The sequence below is a fragment of the Gambusia affinis genome, linkage group LG16, assembly GCF_019740435.1.
Source record: "Gambusia affinis linkage group LG16, SWU_Gaff_1.0, whole genome shotgun sequence".
NCBI classification, from domain to species: Eukaryota; Metazoa; Chordata; class Actinopteri; order Cyprinodontiformes; family Poeciliidae; genus Gambusia; species Gambusia affinis.
Window position 1 is genome coordinate 11,511,649 of NC_057883.1, and position 20,172 is coordinate 11,531,820.

Genomic DNA, 20,172 nt, shown 5'->3' on the forward strand with positions numbered 1-20,172 from the left:
TTTCTCCTAAAAATATCCTACTTCGTGTGGTATCACACAGATGCTTCCCTCCTATATCAATGCGTGATTGAAGGCAAACTTCTTTTGGGAACTGTTGGGACTACTTTAGTGAACCCCCTTGCACATCAAAATTAACTAATTGACCGCACAAGCATACAGAGGAAGGCGATTAAGCGTAATGCTAGTTACTCTTCAGCAAGTCGGAACTTTCTATTTGCTAGGTGCGCATATTTTCTTGCAAGGGTGACATATTTCCACTACGTCGCGGAAGGATCCGATTTTTCTCCAGCGAGGGTCTACACATCCGCCCAGTTTTCCGATGTTTCATCCCCCCTTTACCTCCCCTCCTCCTCCGAGTTGAAAATGGAGTTCGATAAAAGCAGATGTCCACCAACTTTTCCTGGAAATTTCATGTCTGTATTTGATCGATTATTCCCTGTGTATGCACACTGAAAACAGCCAATTTGTTTTTTTGTTTGTTAGCTTCGGATGCCTTTACTGCAGAATACTCGGACACGTTGGCGGAGCCGACGCTGCACGGCGCTTTTTCAAGTGTCGTCCTGGAGCTGAAGTTGGGCGAATGGATGCTCGACGTAAATAACCTGCCAAACGTTAAAGTCTTCGGCGATTTCTACATTTTCTCTCATTTTTTGAAGGATCTATAAACATTCTTGCAAAGCGAGGATCTGTTGTGTGTTTGTTAAAGGAGGATGGTGCCGCTGGCTCATTTGTTGTGGTCGGATTTTACTTCCAGGGAGGATAAAATGAATCAACGGCTGTCATTCCTCCTCGCTGCTTTACACTAGTCCCAGCCAGCAGAGCTAAGCTAGCTTTCCCTCGGTGTTCTCGGGGACGCTCGGTTAGGCATGCCCCCTCTTTGTACAACGTTCATCCGACGTCCTTAATAAGGTTTATTCGTTTTTATGAAGGAAAATGGTGATTTTTGTGGTATTTTATCCCGCCGTCACTGCGTCGTCGATGCTATTGCTAGGATTTGGATCCTCGTGAGGAAAAAATGAGTGAAGATTCAACAAATCCAAACAACGAGTGAGTACTTTTCACTTACATATCCACAGACGTATACATATATTCAAGTAGCACATATAAGTACATTTCAGATTAGTATTTAGGTACCTTTAGGTATTAATTTGTGCTTTTACACGCCGTCCCAGTGACATTTCTGACTGAGCTGCGTTGGTATTTCATCATTATGCTTTTGCCTTTTATAATACAGAATTTAACTTCTGATTGTTTATGGACTATTGGAAGAACAAGAGCACACATTTGTTATAATTGTAATAACATGTGTACATACGGAAACAATGCCATGCCTGCTCGTGTTCTTGTTTTGACATATTTGACATCTACGATGAGAGAATTTTTATTAGGCCTCTGTATTGAACCTACAGTAATGTTAGAAATATTCAATACGGTGGAAAAATTATTCTAAACTCGTTTTTAATCGTAATAATAATAATAATAATAATAATAATAATAATAATAATAATAATAATAATGGTATTGCAATAATCGCCTCTTTAAGTGTACGTGTGTTTAGAGTAGGCAAGCCAAGTCCAGTTTAAATATACATTGAGATATCTGTCAGTCTGAGTACATCATGGACACACTGCGTTATATTGACAGTGTAGATCTGTGTGTAGCCAACTGCTGTCCGCCATGATTTCGGCACCTTCCCGTGCCTTTAAATCCTGTATTTAATCCTTGTGCTTAAATCGACTTTTTCCTAACCAGTCATACATATCAAATTAAAACTATTCATGGCTATGGCGACATTTATAAGAGAAGAAGATGACTTTTTTTTTCTCAATCACACACATTTACATATCACGATCCCCATTCATAAAAACGCCGTGAAACGGCGTTGCATTCACGACCTCCTATCTCAACACGGTCCGCGGACACTGACTGTAATCTGTACATGTCGTGCTTTTCGTACACGTCGCACGTATTTCTGGTCTGGTTTAGCTATTGTTTTAATGGGGCTGATTCCCCCCCATGAGCGCTTGTTGACAGTCAGTGAGAAATATCTGCTTCGGGAGGTGCTGCGGTCACATGATCTCCTCCATTCATAAAGTACCTGCCTGCCCATTCACAGTACTGAACACTGTTTCGCATTGCACAGACGATCGCATTTTTGGGTTAAATACTGCGCGGGCACATATAAACACAGAGGCCAATGGTTTATATATGGTTTTATATATATATATAGGAGTGGGTCAAAACGACATATAATCATTTTCCCCATTCTGAGGATTTGCTTTTTGCCACAGAGGCAGTAAAATGTCCTTTACAGCCATTTACATTGTCATGGTTAGATGACTGAAACACACCCATTTTTTCTCTAATTTCTTCTATCTGGCCTTTGTGGTGCTGATTGATTTTTAATGCATGGGGTTTTGTCCTTGAAGTGCACTTCTGTGATCTTATGCAACATTTGCCATGCTGTTCTTTTTTTCTCATTATCCAGTGCAGAATTGAGCCTTTAACACATGTGTGTTGATCAATCTAAATCTAATGTGGTATTTTTCTGTTGGTTTGTCTTTTTATGTGTGATGCTACCAGATAAGATAAAACTTCTCTTTGTGTTTGCCTGAAGACAAGAAAAAAAACAAAAAACCATAAGCATTTGTAAAATTCGACCATCTCCTTAGAACAACATCAAGGATCCACAACAACCCCCACTGAGGGAATTTTTGCCGTGGGCTCATGTATTATCAGTGGGTTTTAAGTACAGTGCTGGGTTTGTTCCACGCTGCATGATGGCGGCAGAGAACATGATGAAGCGATCCGAACATTGTTGCTATGATTCCACCACCTTTCTGCCAGTGGTATGATTCATTGTAATGGAAGCTACAGAGTACGGAGCGAAGGCTGTCTTTCTTTTTTCTTTTTGAAGACGTTTCGGTCTTTCCTATTGCCCAGGTGGATTTAGATCTTGGAAGAAGTCAGTTGCTTATTTCTAAAAAGTCTTTCCCAATATACTCAGAATCCTTGAATAAATCCTGCTCAACTAACAGGTTGCTGACAAGTGTTAAGGAAAACATATTTTCTTTGACTGGCTAATTCTCATTATGTTGTAGAAGCAAATAGCTACAAATACCACAAGTAACAAAATACATAATCATAATTAGATTTGTGGACTTGTCATTTTAAACACTTTTTCACAACACAAAAGCCCTTGTCTCCACATTCTCTTAAAACAGGAAGTAAGTATCATGCATGAATGATTGCGTGTAATACGGAGCCGGAGTGTCTGATGGGTCATTGTTGTACATAGAACCCACTATATTCTTAGTTACAAAAAAAAATAATGGGAGATGTGTGGCCACCTTGCTACAAAGATAATCTAGAACAGATAGCTGAACAAGGAAGTCAGCCAGACCACTGAGGCAACTGTGCCTGTTAGTTTTAAACTTGAAGTTCATCAGATGAAAAACAAAACATTGTTTACAGTGTTTCTTTTGATGTCCTCTCTCAGAACAAAACACCTGCTGATGCCCACGTATAACATCAAATTAAAAGCTGCACTCATTTAGCTTTAGCTGTAGCTCACTTTCTCCTCAGTGTCTGAGCCAATTACAGGAGAAAGCATTCGGCTGCAGCTGCCATCTGATTCTATAGCATGTATATATAGCTAAACCCTCAAAAGTGATTAAATCTGATTATATGGAGAAAAGTGAGACTGGTAACCATCTCACAGCTGACTAATATAAAACAGGCTGTTTTGGTGGCACAGTTGGGAGGAACGTGCTGACGTGACTTTACACATCAGTGTAACAATGCCAGTCAGAACAGGAGCAGTACTTGTCTATCTGAATATGACTAGTATTTTAGTCTTTACAGTGGTTCTGAGGCCTCTGTATCTTTGTCCCAGCACACCTGAGTTATGTTATTGCCTGACCTCCTCTGCATGCCATACCTGTTAATCAACCTTCTTATTTAAGTCAGGCATCTGGCAGCAAGGGACACCTTTAACATGAAGGATGGGGGAGAACTGGAGTTGGGAATAGCAGTTTAAAAAACAGCTTTTATCTACCCTTTGCCACTGTGGTGACAGATTAGGCTAGTCACAGAGATTTGATAAACCTCTGGGTCCAGTTTGTTAGGCCTGCATGCTGCTTCTATCAGATATAATTTCCTTTGACTTCTTCCTTCTTACTGGACAAATCACCATAAAAAATCTCTTCTTTATCAAAGAGTCATCATCAGTCTTTGACTTTTGGCTGTTGTCCGCTACCTTTTTTTCACTTTTTGTTTGGGTTGTATTACAAGCTTTACCTCTAAAAAAGTATACAGTCTCTCATGAATGTGTGTACTGAAAAAAATCACTATTCATGTGAAAACAGTGAAGATATGACACTGATACAATGTAAAATAATGTTTACATGTTGTATAACTGCGTAACAGCCATCTATGTCTAAACTACTGGCAACAAAAGTGAGTACTCCCCTAAGTGAAAAGGGGGATGTCAGCCAGTTGCTGTTTAGACCTTACATTGCACACTGCATCAAATTGGTCGTCATGGCTTCATGGGGCTGCATAAATACTGCCAGCTGTGGGGAACTACAGTTCATAGAGGGAACCATGGATGCCAACATGTACTGTGATATATTGAAGCAAAATTTGAGGCCCTCTCTTCAGAAACTGGTCCAGAGGGCGGTATTCCAACATGATAATGAGTCCAAACATACCTCTAAGACAGCCACTGCCTTACTAAAGAAACTGAGAGTAAAGGTTCTGGACTGGCCAAGCATGTCTAAACCCTGTTCCTTAAAGGTGGAGGAATGCAAGGTCTCTAACGTCAAGCAGCTTCATGACGTCATCATGGGGAAGTGGAAGAGGAATCCGGTGCAATCTGTGAAGCTCTAGTGAACTTCCTGCCCAAGAGAGATGTGGGAGTTTTGGAAAATAATAGTGGCCACAAAAAACATGAAACTTGGGGCACAGTTTGGACGTTCTAAAATAGAAAGATATTATCTTGAGGGTTCCTGCCAATTTATTTTTAGTCAAGCTGTACAATGACTACACTATCAAAATAGTGTTGTTCAATGAAAACATATAAAGTATTATCCAAAAATACAAGGAGTGTATTCACTTTTGTGAGATACTGTATGTGTCTTTTAAGCTTGCAGTCTTTATAAATGGATTTTAAAATTGCCTCAAGATTCAAGCAGCGATGGCCCTGAGGTAGTTTTGTCTAAAAGGTGGTTGGATAAACCAAGCTGTTGTAGACACACAGCACAGCCTTTGTTGAGAACATGTTTCTTGGCCTTGGTGCAGCGGTGTTCACAAAACTGAAATTACGAAAAGAGCTCATAAAGCCTTGTGAGATTCTGGTTTGTGTCTTATTCGGCATGTGTGGAGAGTTTCCCTCTCAAATAGATTCTTGCCAGTCTGCACCTTCAGACGGATATTGCAGATATTTTACATGCCCTCATACATTTTTGTTGTTTACTTAGAGAAAATCAGTTGACTGACACATGCACTGGGTATGGCCTCATTGTTTGCAATTCCTGCCATATTGTCTTTTGCCAGTCAGGTGATCTTCAGTCTGCTTTTTCTGTCCGCTTCCTATCTGTGTGATTGATTTGAAAGCTCACTGTTCTAGCTGCCTATGTGGGTGTCTTGATCTTATCACACGTGAGCTGTTTTCACTCCCTTTAGTTTTGCAGAGCTTCCCAAAAACATTCTACCCAAACAACCCCCATCATGTCTCAAAACGACAAGGGTGTATGACTTCTTCAATTGTTAGCATGCTTTATGGCCTGGGTAATGACTCATATTCTGTGGAGCTCATGGTAAGCTAAATAGTGTCTTTACCTTTCAATAGTCAGTGAATTTCGTGGTTATTTCAGTTTCTTGAACATGGCCTCCATTTGGTGACAGGATGACATTCTGATTATATGATGACCTTGATTAAAAATACTCTACTTTCACTTTATCAAATCATTTAAATATCTTAAATTGAAATGTAATAGCATGATATGCATGTTTTTATTTAAATGTTGATCTTTGGTTTACAATTAAAATCTGATTTTGATTCAGAAACCTGACTAAATGGTTGAGGAAATACTTATTAGCGACCCAATGACTGTCTTTCAAATACAGTCATTCTTTTCTGTTTTTAAGCATGATGATGTCATGATTGTGGCTGTTTATTAAAATTGTAGCTTTTTGAAACCTCAGTACACATCCTTGCCTGTAACAGCTTTAATCATTTTAACTGGTTGAATATAGGTTATAGACACATCTTACCCCAGGGCAATCTCTTTTGAGCTGAACACTCAAACACGTCTTTGGTTTTGCTTCTGTTTTCTTTTGAGGAAGTGTTGGTTGTGATGAATGTGGTTTACAGGAGCTAACAAAATATTTCATTTGACAAACCTGAGGTTGCGTATAACAACAGTGCCTGCATGATATATTCTCAGTATTATTTCCCCTTCACAGGCAGTAAAAACCTCCTTATATGTCATAAGGGTTAACATTTGTAATCAGCAATGTTTATCTTTTTATAGACTAACTCTGTGACCCAGTACTGTAGTGGCAAACTATTAGCTGTGAAGTATGGTTAGTTTTTTATATGAATCTACAGATGTCTTGTGATGTCTGTGGTTGTGACGCATCATCAAAATGAAACCTGTCTTGCGTTGTAATGGACTCTTCCAACCCCATGGTCAGATTAAGGCTTGGATCCTCTGTATTTTAAACCTAACCTACTTCCTTATTATTATTTTCATTTCCTCTTCAAGTATTTTAGGAGCACGCATTAAGTGGAACAAAATGTCAGTAGTGAATTAGAAAAGTACTTTTCTTAAAAGATGAATGATTGTGTGGAGTTAGTAGTCTACTTTACACCACACGTGGACTTGAGTTGTATGTGAGTATGTCTGCATCATAGCGTCTACATAGTAGGAGGCTTATCCTTATTTCTTTGTCCAGTCGGGCCTCTGATGCTCGCAGACCATATCTTAATGCCTTTAAGAATTGCTTCTAACACAAAGTGACTGAATTGTAGATATTGTTTTCAGTCGTACTGCATGCAGGAGCAAGAAGGCTGGGCCTTGTTGGGAACTCTTTGCTGCAGCTGGGCTAAGATGGTTCTTTCCTGTTGAGCCACAGACATAAAAGGGTACAGATGTAAATCCTAAACCTTGTGTCTTTGATTGAGTTTCCAAACGCTTTGAAAACAGGAAGGGGTTTCTGTGTAATGTGTCTTTGCGCGTACACGTATGCACACACAGCTGCACGTTCTTGCGTCTTTATTTTTATAGAAGCATTTGCCATGTGTGCTTCTGGAAAAGATAAGGTCGGATCCTGGATTGGTGAACCTAAGAAAAAGTAATAGCTGTTATATAAAATTTAAAGCCTCGCCAAAATTTCAACAGAAGATAAGTGTTCAAGCCTGTATTTTCATCTGCCCTGTAAATGTCTGATCAGATTTTGACTATATTTAGTGCTCGATTGGTTACTAAAGTTGTTTCTTGACTCATCAAATTGCAAGACATTTCCTACTTGAATGAGATGTCTTTGTCCAGAGTGGTCAACTATAGAGTTGAATATTTTACTGTACTAATGTAACTGTACTCTCATCATCTTCGTTTTCTAGCTTGTCTTGGCAGTTCATAGGCCACCATCTCAGTGTGATGGCTGATCATTCCTAAGTAGCTTCAAAAGATATACTGACTGGTTTTTTTTTCCCGCAGCTACACGGCCCGGTCCTGTGGGACTGCTTTCACATCAAAGGCGAGCAGAGATGCCGCTGCAGTTGAATTTCGTGGTTCCTCTTTTTGTAATGGCAAGCGTAAGGTTTTAATTTACTGAATGCTTGTGGTTCGAATTAAGATCGTCTCAATATGCGGCTTTGATGAATGTTTGAGAATGGCTTTCTGGCATTTGATACACATATGGGATTCTTTTTAGATTTATAGTGTGCCACGGGGCAGCGGGAGTTGGAACTGTGATGTCGGGATAGCAGGCCCAGTCCAGCAGCAGACGGTTTGATTTGAAAATGATTGTTCAAGATTTCATCCCGATGAGATCTCATAATGATTGTCCAGTTTCCATATGGAATGCAGGTTGACTTGGCATGGAAAGGTTGTCTGCCATAGATGCTACCAAAACTACCATTAACATTTAGGTTTTGCTGTGTCGTGCAGCAGCAGCAGATTAGGCTTGTGTTTTTTTGTTTTGTTTTTTTCCCCTCTTTTTTTCTTAGTCAGTTGGTAGCTAAGCTGAATGTTCTTGTAAGGGAGATGAGTCACCAGCAGCCTGAGGTGTTGAGAAGAGATAGGGCAAATTTTTCTTTCACTTCTCTTTCTATAACCAGCGGATTAGTTTTCATTGCAGCTAGTGTAAGCAAGCTTGTGTTGCCTGCTTAGTGTTCACACTTCTGTCTGCTTTTATTAATGACCAACAGACGGCCTCTTCAAAACTACTTTATTAATGGCCAACAGACAGCCTCTTCAAAACTACTTTTACTATGAATGTATGTTGCAGCTTGCGCAGCTAACCATAAACCACGCTGGTTTTTGTCTTCTGTGTGTCTTCCTTTAGTTTGCGTTTGGCTCTTTAAACTGGGACCGAGACTAATTAGTTTGCTTGTTTACACCTTTCAGATTAGATGCACGGGTGGAATACATGGCCTCAAAGCCCCCAACCAGCTCATCAATTTATTTTTGTCATTAAGATAACATTAATGATAAAAACACGTTTCATTACAGTAGAAGCAATATTGCTTATTTCTTTTTAATACTTTTCTTATATCTACTTAAATAAGAAATGTTATGTCTACAGTAATGTCATGTCTATGTAAGGTTACATGAATCTACAAGGCGTGGGCCGCTGTGAAATTCTCACGGTTTAATAACCTTGAGTAAAAATACAACAGTTTCACAACAGTGACACACAAAGTGTACCTTGAATGTATCACCAGATCTAATTGAATATATTTGGAACAGAAAAGCAACAGTCATTCCTGCTGCAGTTAAAGTAATTCAACATATTAATTATTATAGTCATATTAATGTTATCTAAAGTCTTTATTTACTGTTTTTTTTACTCTAAGGTATAAACTTTAACATCTAGAGGAAAGTGTTTATTGAGCGGAATATTCTGCCTTATATCACTCTATTATTAGGGTAGCACAAGCATAAAAAGCAAAAGTCAGCCGATGTCAATGTGATATTTATTGCTGATATATTAGACACATTGTTTTTTTGGTGGGTGTGCAAAATAAAACTTTTTAAACAATCTGACAATGTGCAGCTCTGATATTATTTGATTAAATATTGTGCTATGCTTGGGTAATCGACCTGCATTCGCCTACTCAACTGATACGGAGCTTGGCAGTTGTGTTCAGAAAATGTGACCTGAGTGAGAGTGATGGGTTTTCTGTCTCTTGACTATTTGCATTCCTTACGAAGAATTTCCAAACATTGGAAATGTACATACTCCATGGAGGTCTGCGCATACTCAAAGTGGACTCAAAGCCCCCAACCAGCTCATCAAACTTGTCAGTATCCATTCAGATAGTAGGGAATGAAAGAAATTGCCATGAGAAATGAAGGCAATTGGTATGCTTGACTATGAAATCTCAGCTATCTGCAGACAGTGTGAACACACTGCAAGACTCAGAGAGTACGCAAAGTATGGATGAGTAAGTGGGAGTCTTCAGCAAGAAAGGTGGAGAAGCCTCTTTTCAGCCAGCTGACTGGCAGCCTGCAGCAACATGTAGAAGAAACCAAACAACCCCAGTTTGCTTTCTAATATCTCATTAAATAGATTGTAACAGCAGTGAAGGTATAGTGGAACTGTAGATTTTTAAAACCCTTGATATGCCCACTTTTACTCTAAAAGTAAATATGTCCATAATATGAAATCAGTCAGAAATACATAATTATATAAATATCATTGACATAACTGTTGAAAATAGCTCTCTTTTTTTTAAGGCAAAACAATGAGTCACAGCCAAAGTAGCTTTTGACATAGAAATCCATGTTTTACCTACTTTTCAGGTAATAGCTTTTTCTTTCTGCGGATAATCTATAGAATCGGATTGGCATAAGTAGCTTGTGTTTATTTTCTCCAATGATATTTTAATGATGGTTTTTTTTTTTTTTTTTGGGGCCGTCTGTTAAAAAGTTCTATGAGCCAAAGTGGTCTAGTGGAGCTTGACTGAGCTTCACAGCCTTCCTCAGGTTTTGATTTGAGGAAAAGATGGGGAGGAAAAGGGGTGATGGAGGGGAAAAAAAGAGATGGCGGGTGGGGGTGGGAGGGGAGGCAGCTTTTCTGTTCTTTTCAGATGCTAATGAAAGGACGAATGGTTTTCCAGCTTTTAGCTTGCAAAGTGTGTCTCCCTTGCAGCATGCTCTGCTGCCTGGACATTGTGGGAGGACAAAACTCCAGGCCCGGGATCCAATAACGTGAAATTTCAGCAGAGAAGCGGTCATTGTATACAGAGAGGCAGCCGGGGAGGGCCTGTGTGGAAGAAGAGGGGGAGGAGACGGAGTGGAGGGAAGAGAGGGTGACTTGGCGAGCAACCAGGGGTCTGGCTACATCCTTTCTCTTTCCCCTTTCCTCCTCCTCTTCTTCGCTCTCTTCATCTTCCCTTCTTCTCCACCCTCTTGCCCACCCCGTCCTCAAGAACCCTCCAGCCCTTCAACCCTCTGTGCTCCTCTTCACCACTCCCCTTTGGGTTGGAAAGCCCAAGACTGAGACGGGAGCAGAGCATAATTGCATGCTGGAGCCCAGTGAGCCATGGGCCGGAGCAGCAGACAAACGGTCACTTTGTCCACTTAGCAAATGGTTGTCCCAGGATCCCCCTTCTCCACCACACACTGGAGAAAGTGGCCTCAGGGCCCATGTCTCCATGATCTGCACATTCTTCTCCAGTGTCTCTTTCCTGTAAATCTATATTTCTATTTTCTACTCTGCTTTTTTTTTTATTATTATTGGTTAATTATAAGAAATACAAGAACTGTGATGCTTTTTTTTTGTGTATTAGAACAGTTTAACTAGTTTGCAACTTTGCCTCAGTTGGAATTTTGAAAAATCTTTCTTTTTGTGATGATTTCCAAGACTTGTTTTTGCTTTTAGAAATTTTTATAAATAGTCACGCATAAGTTTTCACATAACACTCTCAACATCAGATTTTCTTCACACTTTTGCCTGATTTTCAGGGCTGATTTTTCTGTATAGTTTAAAAATCTGTACTTTATTATAATACTTTATTTATTTCTTTTTCTTTAGATTTCCTTCAGACATTCGCGCGATCCTTATTTACAGTTGCCTCTCCCCGTCCTCCTCGGCTTCAGTCTCAGCACCCCCTTGGTTTTCTTTTCCCCCTGCTTTGCACGGAAATGAAGTCAGTCATCCAGCAGAATAACTTGGAATAATTCAGAATCGGGGGCTCCTTTCTTTCATCCTGCCCCACTCCCGCCCTCCCACCCCCTTTTTTCTCTTGCATGCCAAAGCCAGCTGATCTGCTTCCGCTCACAATTGTGTGTCCAGTTGACTGTGTGCTCTCAGCAAGGGGCGTGGAGGCCGGCTTTTGTCTCCACCGTCCCTCGATGAGCTGTGAATGTGCACAGGGTGGACTGATAGATGCATGCAGAGCACTGCGCGTTTTAGGAAAGCAAGTTCACCGACTAAAGGGACAGCTTTATAAAGTTAAAATGTGTTGTTTGTAGAATTGTGGCATGCACCCTACATATTAAACTCTTTAAGTAAGTGATAAAGAATGCCTTGCTTTTAAAAGTTTTATTTAAGAGGATCCGCATATCTGTTGTCCGGTTAACTTCCTCTCATGACTCGCCACCCCTCCCCTTCCTTCAGAGTGTCATGGTTGCAGGCATGTGTATGATGGGAGGCCTGAAGGGTCAGTCCCTGGTCATTGTGCTCTGGTCATGGCTGACTGACACCACCGCCTGCCTTCTGTTCACCCCAGGGACCCCTGTCTGACTGACAGCCCCTTCTGCACCCAGCACCAGCATCCATTTATTGGTGTCCATAGAGGGGTGTTAGAGTAGCAGCAGCAGCCTGCTGTGGTGCCCCAAAACCTTATTTTTCATGAGTGAACTAAGTTCTCTTGGACCGTTTCTTTGTCACTCGTGTCATTAGATATCATCAGAATGGGGTGTTTTCTATGTGTGGTTATTAAAGGGAAGTTTGTTGAGGTTTTCCTGTTCTCTGAGTTTCCCATGACTAGTTGCTGTCAAATAAGCCCCGGGCAACACATTTAACGTATCTAGGCGTTTAACTGGTGGTGCACTTTCAACTTTTGAAAACTTATTAAAAAGGATAATGATTAGAAAAATCTAATTTGGTAAATGTTTTTCAGTTGGGTCCAAATTTAAAGACAACTGGGCTTGTCTATATTTAGTATTTCAAATATGTCCAATTTTCAATCTTTTTTTTTTTTTTTTTTTGACCTGCTGATGCATATCTTGGTCAAGTAAAAACCGTAATAAACTTTGTCAAAATGGTTTGTTTTTTTCCTGCCATGAGAAGTCAAATATTTATAGTAGGTGATGCAATATATTAGAGAAAGAGATGATGTACTTAATAAGGACTTATTCATTTGAAAATATTTTAGAGTTAACATTTTAGCCTGAATAAAATAATGTTCATCATTGGCTGTAAATTTCTATGTTTATTCCTTAGATCAAAATACTACTACAATAACAGCACTACACAATTTTTGCTTCCGCTGGTTTTTGTTCTAAAAATTTAAGGGCAAAAAAAAACCTTCCTTCTTATCCTTTGGCACTGCAGTTTTGTTTTGAGGAGGCAATTTAATTTTCTGAAAAACATTTTTACTGCAAAGTCAACATTTTTAAGTTGGAAGCTGAAAAACGTAACAGAAATGACCCTGGAAGAGACAATTTTCAATGAATTAATTTTTTATTTTTTACCAATCCCAAGCTCGAAATGTAATATAATTGCCTTGCTGATAACAGTCAGTGATAGTTGCTGATCGTCGTTTCTTTGCACTGGATGATTTTGATCCAAATAAATATTTCACAAACAATACTATCAAACATTCCTTCAGAGAACATGATGCTACATCGTTTCCCAGTGCAAAATATAGAGAAATACATTGTTGTTGGCTTGTATTGCACTTTGTATTGTACGGCACAAAAAGCAAAATGGTTTTCCAACTTGTACCAACTAGAACATGGTTATTTTGGTGTTTGTATGTCCTTCCCACGGTTTCCCGGGTCAAATTCACCATTTGTTTTTTCTTATGAGACATCTCTGATGACGCAAAGATCAGTGTGCTTGACCAGCTCATTCTTTTAGCTGTTGCTGCTAATTATCTCAACATCAAAATGTGAAAGGGCAAAATGACTAGCAAAGTCTTATATTGTAGCAACCTGAATGAACGTCCGACATTCCTCAGTAAAAATATGTTGTTCACTTTTTAACGGCGTCTCGCCCGAAAAATTCCTCTGACTTCATTTGTAAACACTTCACTGACAAGGAGATGAACTCACTTGCAGTGATACTTTCCATGTTGAAGAACATTGTGGTTAGTGTGACCTTGTGTGTTGCATCCGGCATCTTGATACATGTATGTATTGTCAATTAGCTACGATAAAGCCTTAAACTATGTCACCTATGAATCCACATATAGCTGTCTATTTTTTGCTAAGTTTAATATTCGATTTTGTAGTTCTTCTCTTCTCTTCTTGCTAGCTCTTTTTGTGCATATCATTCGTCCGTATTTTAATGTGCAGCATACTCAATGACTTGCTGCATTTCGTTTTGGCTGCAAACACATATCTCTAAAGCAGTGAGTTCAAACCCACAGCTAAACTCTAGAAAGCACAGAAAGCCCTGCTTGATTCACATTATTGATAAAGCTAATTAGTTTCTGTGTTGTCAATTTTGTTAGTAGATTAAATTCTTGCCTTGAACAGATTTCAATTGGATAAATAAATAGACAAGATGAAACAAAATTTCAAATTTTCTATCATAGTCTGCTTGTGTTCTAAGTAAAGTCAATTGTTGGATTTTTACAAAACCTTTAACAGAAAGTTTTGTCTGGGATGTTGGTTGTCCTAAAGGTGCCACTCTTTTCTCAGGTTCTCAACATATACTTGTATTCCTAGAGCAATTTAAAAACACAGGTTTCTATATTACTTATTTCAAAAGAACATCTATTGCAGCATCATTCAGTTCAGTATATCAAGGACAAATCGCTTTAATATTATGAATAGAAAAAGTTATGTTTAGAACTGCTTGTTTCAAAGTCTTCTTGATAAATATGACTGGGTGTCCCAGTTTTATTTCAGAATGGTACACTTGTGTATTAATGACCAAATAGAAATAAAACCCTTCCTCTTGAAGATGGTAAGCGTTTGATTTTGCCAGTGGGATCTTTTATTATGTTTTTTTTAAATGTCGTGCTCTTGTGTTCTTGGTGCCAAGAGCTTTCACATGAACACAGATACGGTCACTGGGAGTGAAAATCCTCTCGCTTGGTGTCTGATTCACATTTGGCCGCTGCTCGTGACATTCTTTACAAACGCTTCACATTCTGACATCATCTTTGCTGGTTGAACTGACCGGAGAACAGTTTTTCACAGGAAGTCATCTGCTCGCAAACATCTTGAGGTATTTTCTGCTTGGTTTGGTAATCTTCCTCGTCTTTAATGTATTACTAGCCCTCAACACGCCTTGACCTTTGTCATTTCCGATGGCCCTGTTCACTGTTACCTCATCAGGGAACGATCTGACTAAAGGTGAGAAAACAAGATGAACAAAGTCAAACTTAATCTTTGATTTTTAAGTGAGCAGTCATTGGAATAGATATCAAACAAACTGTTTTACTCTTATCCTACCATACACAGAGTTTCAGCTTTGCCTTTAAGTCCCTTAAGGCAGTTGTTGTGCTTTTAACTTTTCACTTGATTTATTGATTTAACCTGCAAAACAACCAATCTTCAGTTTACTTACAACTATTTATTCACTTGGACAGAAAACTTGCTGTTTGTTAGCAGAATTTCATGTAAAGAAGTTTTGAGAAATGATAAAACACATGCAGCTTTTCCTTCAAGGGTGTAATAATCCTATTCACCTGCTTCAAAAATCTCAAAAGTAGATCATAAGTAAGGTGACGTTAAAACACAAACCATGCCATTTTCCAAACACACTATGATTAACATTGAGCTGCATTTCCATCAGAACATGTTGGTGTTGGTTATTAACACAGGTCTGAGTTGCAGTCCACAGAAATCCCTCAATAGAAATATATATTCTTTTTGTTGCTTTATATGTTGGATGAACTGGGATGTAATGTTAGTCAGTGTAGATACTCAGACTGAATATTTATATCTGCTTAAACTCCCAAGAAAATCGAAATCAAATTAAGAGAAAAACCTTTTAGTGTACATCTCATTTGTTTTAAATCTGACTATATATGTCAGCTGTGTTACTTCATGTAAGCTGATGGATTTTTATTGGTGTTTAATTGCAGTTCATTATGCATGTGATATGATATGCACATGAAAGGATTGTCTTAAAAGGTTTATTTTGTGATTCAAAGGGGAGAGTAGAGTATGATGTACTATCTAGTTTAAAAATCTCTGCTTTCGTTGAAAGGTTTGGTTTCAGCTGTGGCCAGAGACTGAACATGACCACATGGTCAGTCACCCTCTGGCTGGGGTTAAAGATACACTGACAACTTCAGACAGCTTTTAGCCTGTTATGTGAGATGACACAATGAATTTAGGAACATTATTGTTGTCATTTTCTCTTTATTTCCTATGTGTTTCTTGAATATGTTACATCTATAATGCTCAAATGGAGTTGATTAGTTACTAAAAAACACATCTGATGCAGAATTTAGACAAATCTGCTCTCAGAGTTTTTTAAGTAAACACATTCTTGTTCTAAAATATACTTTTTGTTGTTGTTGTTGTTGTTAAAACGATTAGCCAAAATGCTTTGTAAACCAAACTCATCATAGATGTAGTTTGTCCCGGTCAAACATGCCCCAGTCAAATGTTTGTTTTACCGTTTTGTTATAAAACTCCGTCACAAACAATGTTCACCTTTATCAGACTCTGGCGACATCATGTGTGACAACATTTGGCGCTAACAGAAGGCAAAGGTTTGAAACAACAACCAAGTCAGACTGGAGTGGAACTCAATACTTCAGAGTTACCTGGAAATCTGCGAAATGTTGCTTGTCCACCAAAATATTCACTGAATGCTCGACTCCTGAACCTTTAGTGACGTCATAAAAAAAAAAAAAACAGAATTTTGTGGTTTTATGTTTATCATTTGTGAAATATTGCTGTGGAAATCTACCCTTTATTATCCAGCTGTGTTTTTATTGCACCTGTGACTGTACTCAGTTACATCATAGTAAATATAGTATTATGCATAATACTTGTTTGTGACTAGTTTTTAGCTAATGATAAATCGGTCAGTCTCAAACCTCAGTCTCAGTATCCAAATGTAAACTAGAACCTTTTATGTTCTTTGGGAAGATTCTCAGCCTAGTGTTAGGTTTAGTACAAATAGTATGTCAGCCAAAGCTACGGGATCTAGGTGATGCAAACAAGGAAATAAATGCAGTGAATTTGTAAATATCACTTGTTTTGCACAGTGCTGCTAACTCCATTTCTTTTCATTCTTTTTTCCCCCCTGCTTGTCTTCTTCCCTCGCTCTCATGCAGTGACAGTTATGCGCGTGTGAGAGCAGTGGTCATGACTCGGGATGACTCCAGCGGTGGGTGGCTTCCCTTGGGGGGTGGAGGACTTAGCTGTGTCACCGTCTACAAAGTCAGCCGGGCAGAGGACAACAACAGCACCCACAGCGGAGGCAGCGGAGGAAGCGGCAGCAACCTCAGCCCCTGTAGTTCCACTCCCAGTCCGAGTCCCAGTCCCACCGCTGTGGAGTTCCACATCAGGGGCGAAAGACTCAAAGACAAACTGGTGAGAGAATGTAAAGCCTGCCCCATGAATTCACTCCATTGCATAAAATCATATTAACAGTATGCACGCAGTTTCATTGAAAAGTCTGCATACAATGGAAAAACGCATGATTACATTGTGGCTTTTAGTGGGGAATGATTGTATAATGTTTGAGCCAAATGGTTTAATTTCAAGTGGGGTTTTCTTATCAATACAAGTGCATACATCTCCTAAGTTTGTAAATAATTGGTGTTTTAGGATGTACTGTTACCTTAAAACCTTATTAACGTTTAGTTGGTGATAAATAACATTAGTAGGTTTTGTCATTTTCAGCATTAGAAGGGTTTATTTGACAGCACTCCATCAACTGACCAATGAGAATACCAAAAAAAAAAAAACTCAATGAAAACCTGAAAAGGCGAATTGTAGAAAAAAGTTGTCTGAAGTCATTTCAAAAGAGCAGATTTCAAGACCTCCAGTTTGAAATAATATTCTCAAGTTATTCAGGCTCATCACCACTGCGCCGGCATGATTTAAAGAAACTATCCGGTATAAACAGCCAAGGAGTCACCAGGGCTCAAGTCTCCCATTAATAGGAAAAAGCAAGAACATATCCTCTATTCCAGAAGAATCTGTACGGTTAGGCAAAATGAAGACAGAGCGTCTTAGCCAAAATGATAAGTATTTCTAAAGAAGTTAATGTAAGATGTTAAACGCATCATTGTACATGTGGATGGAAAAGTAAAGGAGAAATATCAGCAGGTAAATGATTAAATTATTGGCAATGATCCTAAGCATACATCAAGATAGTTTTTTTTTTGAATGGAAGAACTGAGCTAGCATTAAGCATCTGGAATGGCCTTTCTGCCAGAACCTTTAAAAGTGGGATCATTTCAGGAAACCAGCAATTTATTGTGAACTCTATTTGTCCTGATAGCAAGAGTAGTGAAATATCAAGAGAGAATAATGGCAAAAAGTTGATGACGTGTGTGTTAGCGGCTCAGATGGCTAAGAGATATTTAACAAAACATAGGTGGGGACGTATGCGAATATTTGACTGTACAGATGAGAGAATGTAACACAAAATTCTACATTTTACACCTAGTGTATGACTACTCCACTCTGTCAAAAGATGATTCAAATAAATCATTAAAATTCCAAAGCGGACATCACATCTACACAAGGAGTCTGCAAAATAATTCTGAAAGGAACTGTACAAATAAATTCATATTAATTTTTACACTCTATCCAGAAGTGCCCTTTAAAGCACAATAATTTGTGCAAATGATAAACAGTGTGATCTGTTGAGCAGGATCATTGTGAGCCCAGCTTTCCCAGACTCCCGTCCCTTTGCTGCCTCACTCACACTTTCAGCCACACAGGAAGTGTGTTTTGGCTCTCCTCTATGGCTCAGGTAACTGAAAATAGGAGCGAACTGCGTGATGTTGTGATGCATGATGACTTCACCGGGGAGAAGGCCACATTACTCAGATGAGAATGTGGGATGACGGATGTGAGAAACTCAAAAAGCATGGCAGGATTCTGGAAGATTTAACATAATTTTTTCACAATAATTTCCTTCAGTAAAACATTTTTTTTTATGAATGCAGAAAGGAAAAGAGCAGTTAGCTGAGGTAATACATATCACAGATTGAGTGTTTTGTTTTTGTTTGTTTGTTTTTTGCTTCTTACTAATTACTTTTATGCCCTAGACTGAGTTGTCCTTTAGTAACAGTCAGCAGCTTGACCTCTGACCTCTCTGTGTGTTGCCCCTCTGGCACACTGAACGCCAAGTTCCAGGAAACAGATGGAGCTGCTTTTTGCATGACAGCTCCGCTGCTATAAGTATGGATGTGTGAGAACGAAATGCGCTGCGAATGTTGTTTCCTCTTAGAGCTCTTCAAAAATAAAAGTCGTTCAGGGTATAATCAGTTTGCATTTATTTAAAATGTTTGTAAAAGAAAAAAGTGTAAAATTGTGACAGTTATTGAAATGCATGATTTAAACCACTTTTTTTAAACGCTGTTTTAAACAGTAATACGTAAGATATTAGCAAAGAAGTTGAAGTTATTTATATTCTGTATTGTCAGTCTATTTCTTCGTGAGTAGCTGAATTTCTTGTCATTACTGTGCACATTAGATGCAAGCCAGATCCAGCAGATAAAGTTTAGAATATCTTTCCTCTGTGGTAATGTGAGTGTAAATCTCTTGGTGCGAGAAATGTTGGATGCCAGATCACAGAGGAGAGGCCACCATGATGCACAGAATCTGGCAACCCCAGACTATCTGACTTTGGAGCCTTGTTACAGGGGCGCCTGAATCACCGCTTTCATCTTTATTGACTGAGCTTATTTACGCGCGTTTCATGTCTGCGATGGGTTTGTGTTTTGTGCGTTGCTACACAAGCACGCGTGTGCCACAGGAAAAGGGTGTGACGAGAATGCTGTTGTTCAGACACGGCGTAGACGTGGTTCAGAGACCCCGGCAACTGTTCTGGGATGTGGTGAAACACCCCGATCACCGCCAGGGTCCCCAGTCGCCACAACAAACACACGGCCATATGTAGATCTGTCGGGATGCCACCCAGTGCCAGGGTGTTGGCGTCAACGTCAGTGCTACCGAATGTCTGAGGGCATCAGAGGGATGACTCTTAAGAAAACAGCAAACCACATACTAATGTTAGCCAGTGAGGAAGAAACACTCAGTATCAGTGTCTGCTGCTACAGAATTTCTTGTTGCCACATTTTTACAACAGAAACACATTTGTTTTTATTTTAGAGTTAAGCAAACTACTATAAAATTGGACTACAGAGTTTCAGACATGGCTGCCATTCCCTAGGAGACTGGGCCTAACTTCTGACAAAAGTGGCTCTTTCGTCTGCCCCAGCAGCATGTTAGTTCTGATGCAGCACTTGTTTTCGGTGCCAGGTCCAGCGTTTGTCTGGGTTCAAACGAGAAGAACTATTTAGTAACATCCACAACCAATTAAATGCTGTAGCTGCTTTGGTGGAAAAGGCTTTTTTTGATTGAAAGCTCTGCCAGTACACCAGTATACTCATCTTCCCATCAGCTCATACCAGCTTCCCTTACAGCATGATGTTGCCGCCACCATGCCCTTTACTGTTGAGGGTGTTGATTATCTGGCAGGAAGCTTGAAATTGACCTCATCCTGACCTATGGATCTCTGGAGATCCCATGAGTCTCTTTGCTCCTCCTTATGAAAAGGTGT

General features: G+C 39.3%; 1 protein-coding gene across 1 annotated transcript in view; it reads left to right on the top strand.

Annotated features, from left to right (window-relative positions):
* The first annotated feature begins 299 nt into the window (after nt 1–299).
* The window catches only part of spred1 (sprouty related EVH1 domain containing 1), a 39,927-nt gene continuing 20,054 nt past the window's right edge, over nt 300–20,172 (top strand). The window contains exons 1-2 of the mRNA XM_044143791.1: nt 300–1,047; nt 16,706–16,964. Of these exons, the coding sequence (XP_043999726.1) occupies nt 1,016–1,047; nt 16,706–16,964 (291 nt within the window). The 5' untranslated portion in view covers nt 300–1,015. The remainder of the gene's footprint in view (nt 1,048–16,705; nt 16,965–20,172) is intronic.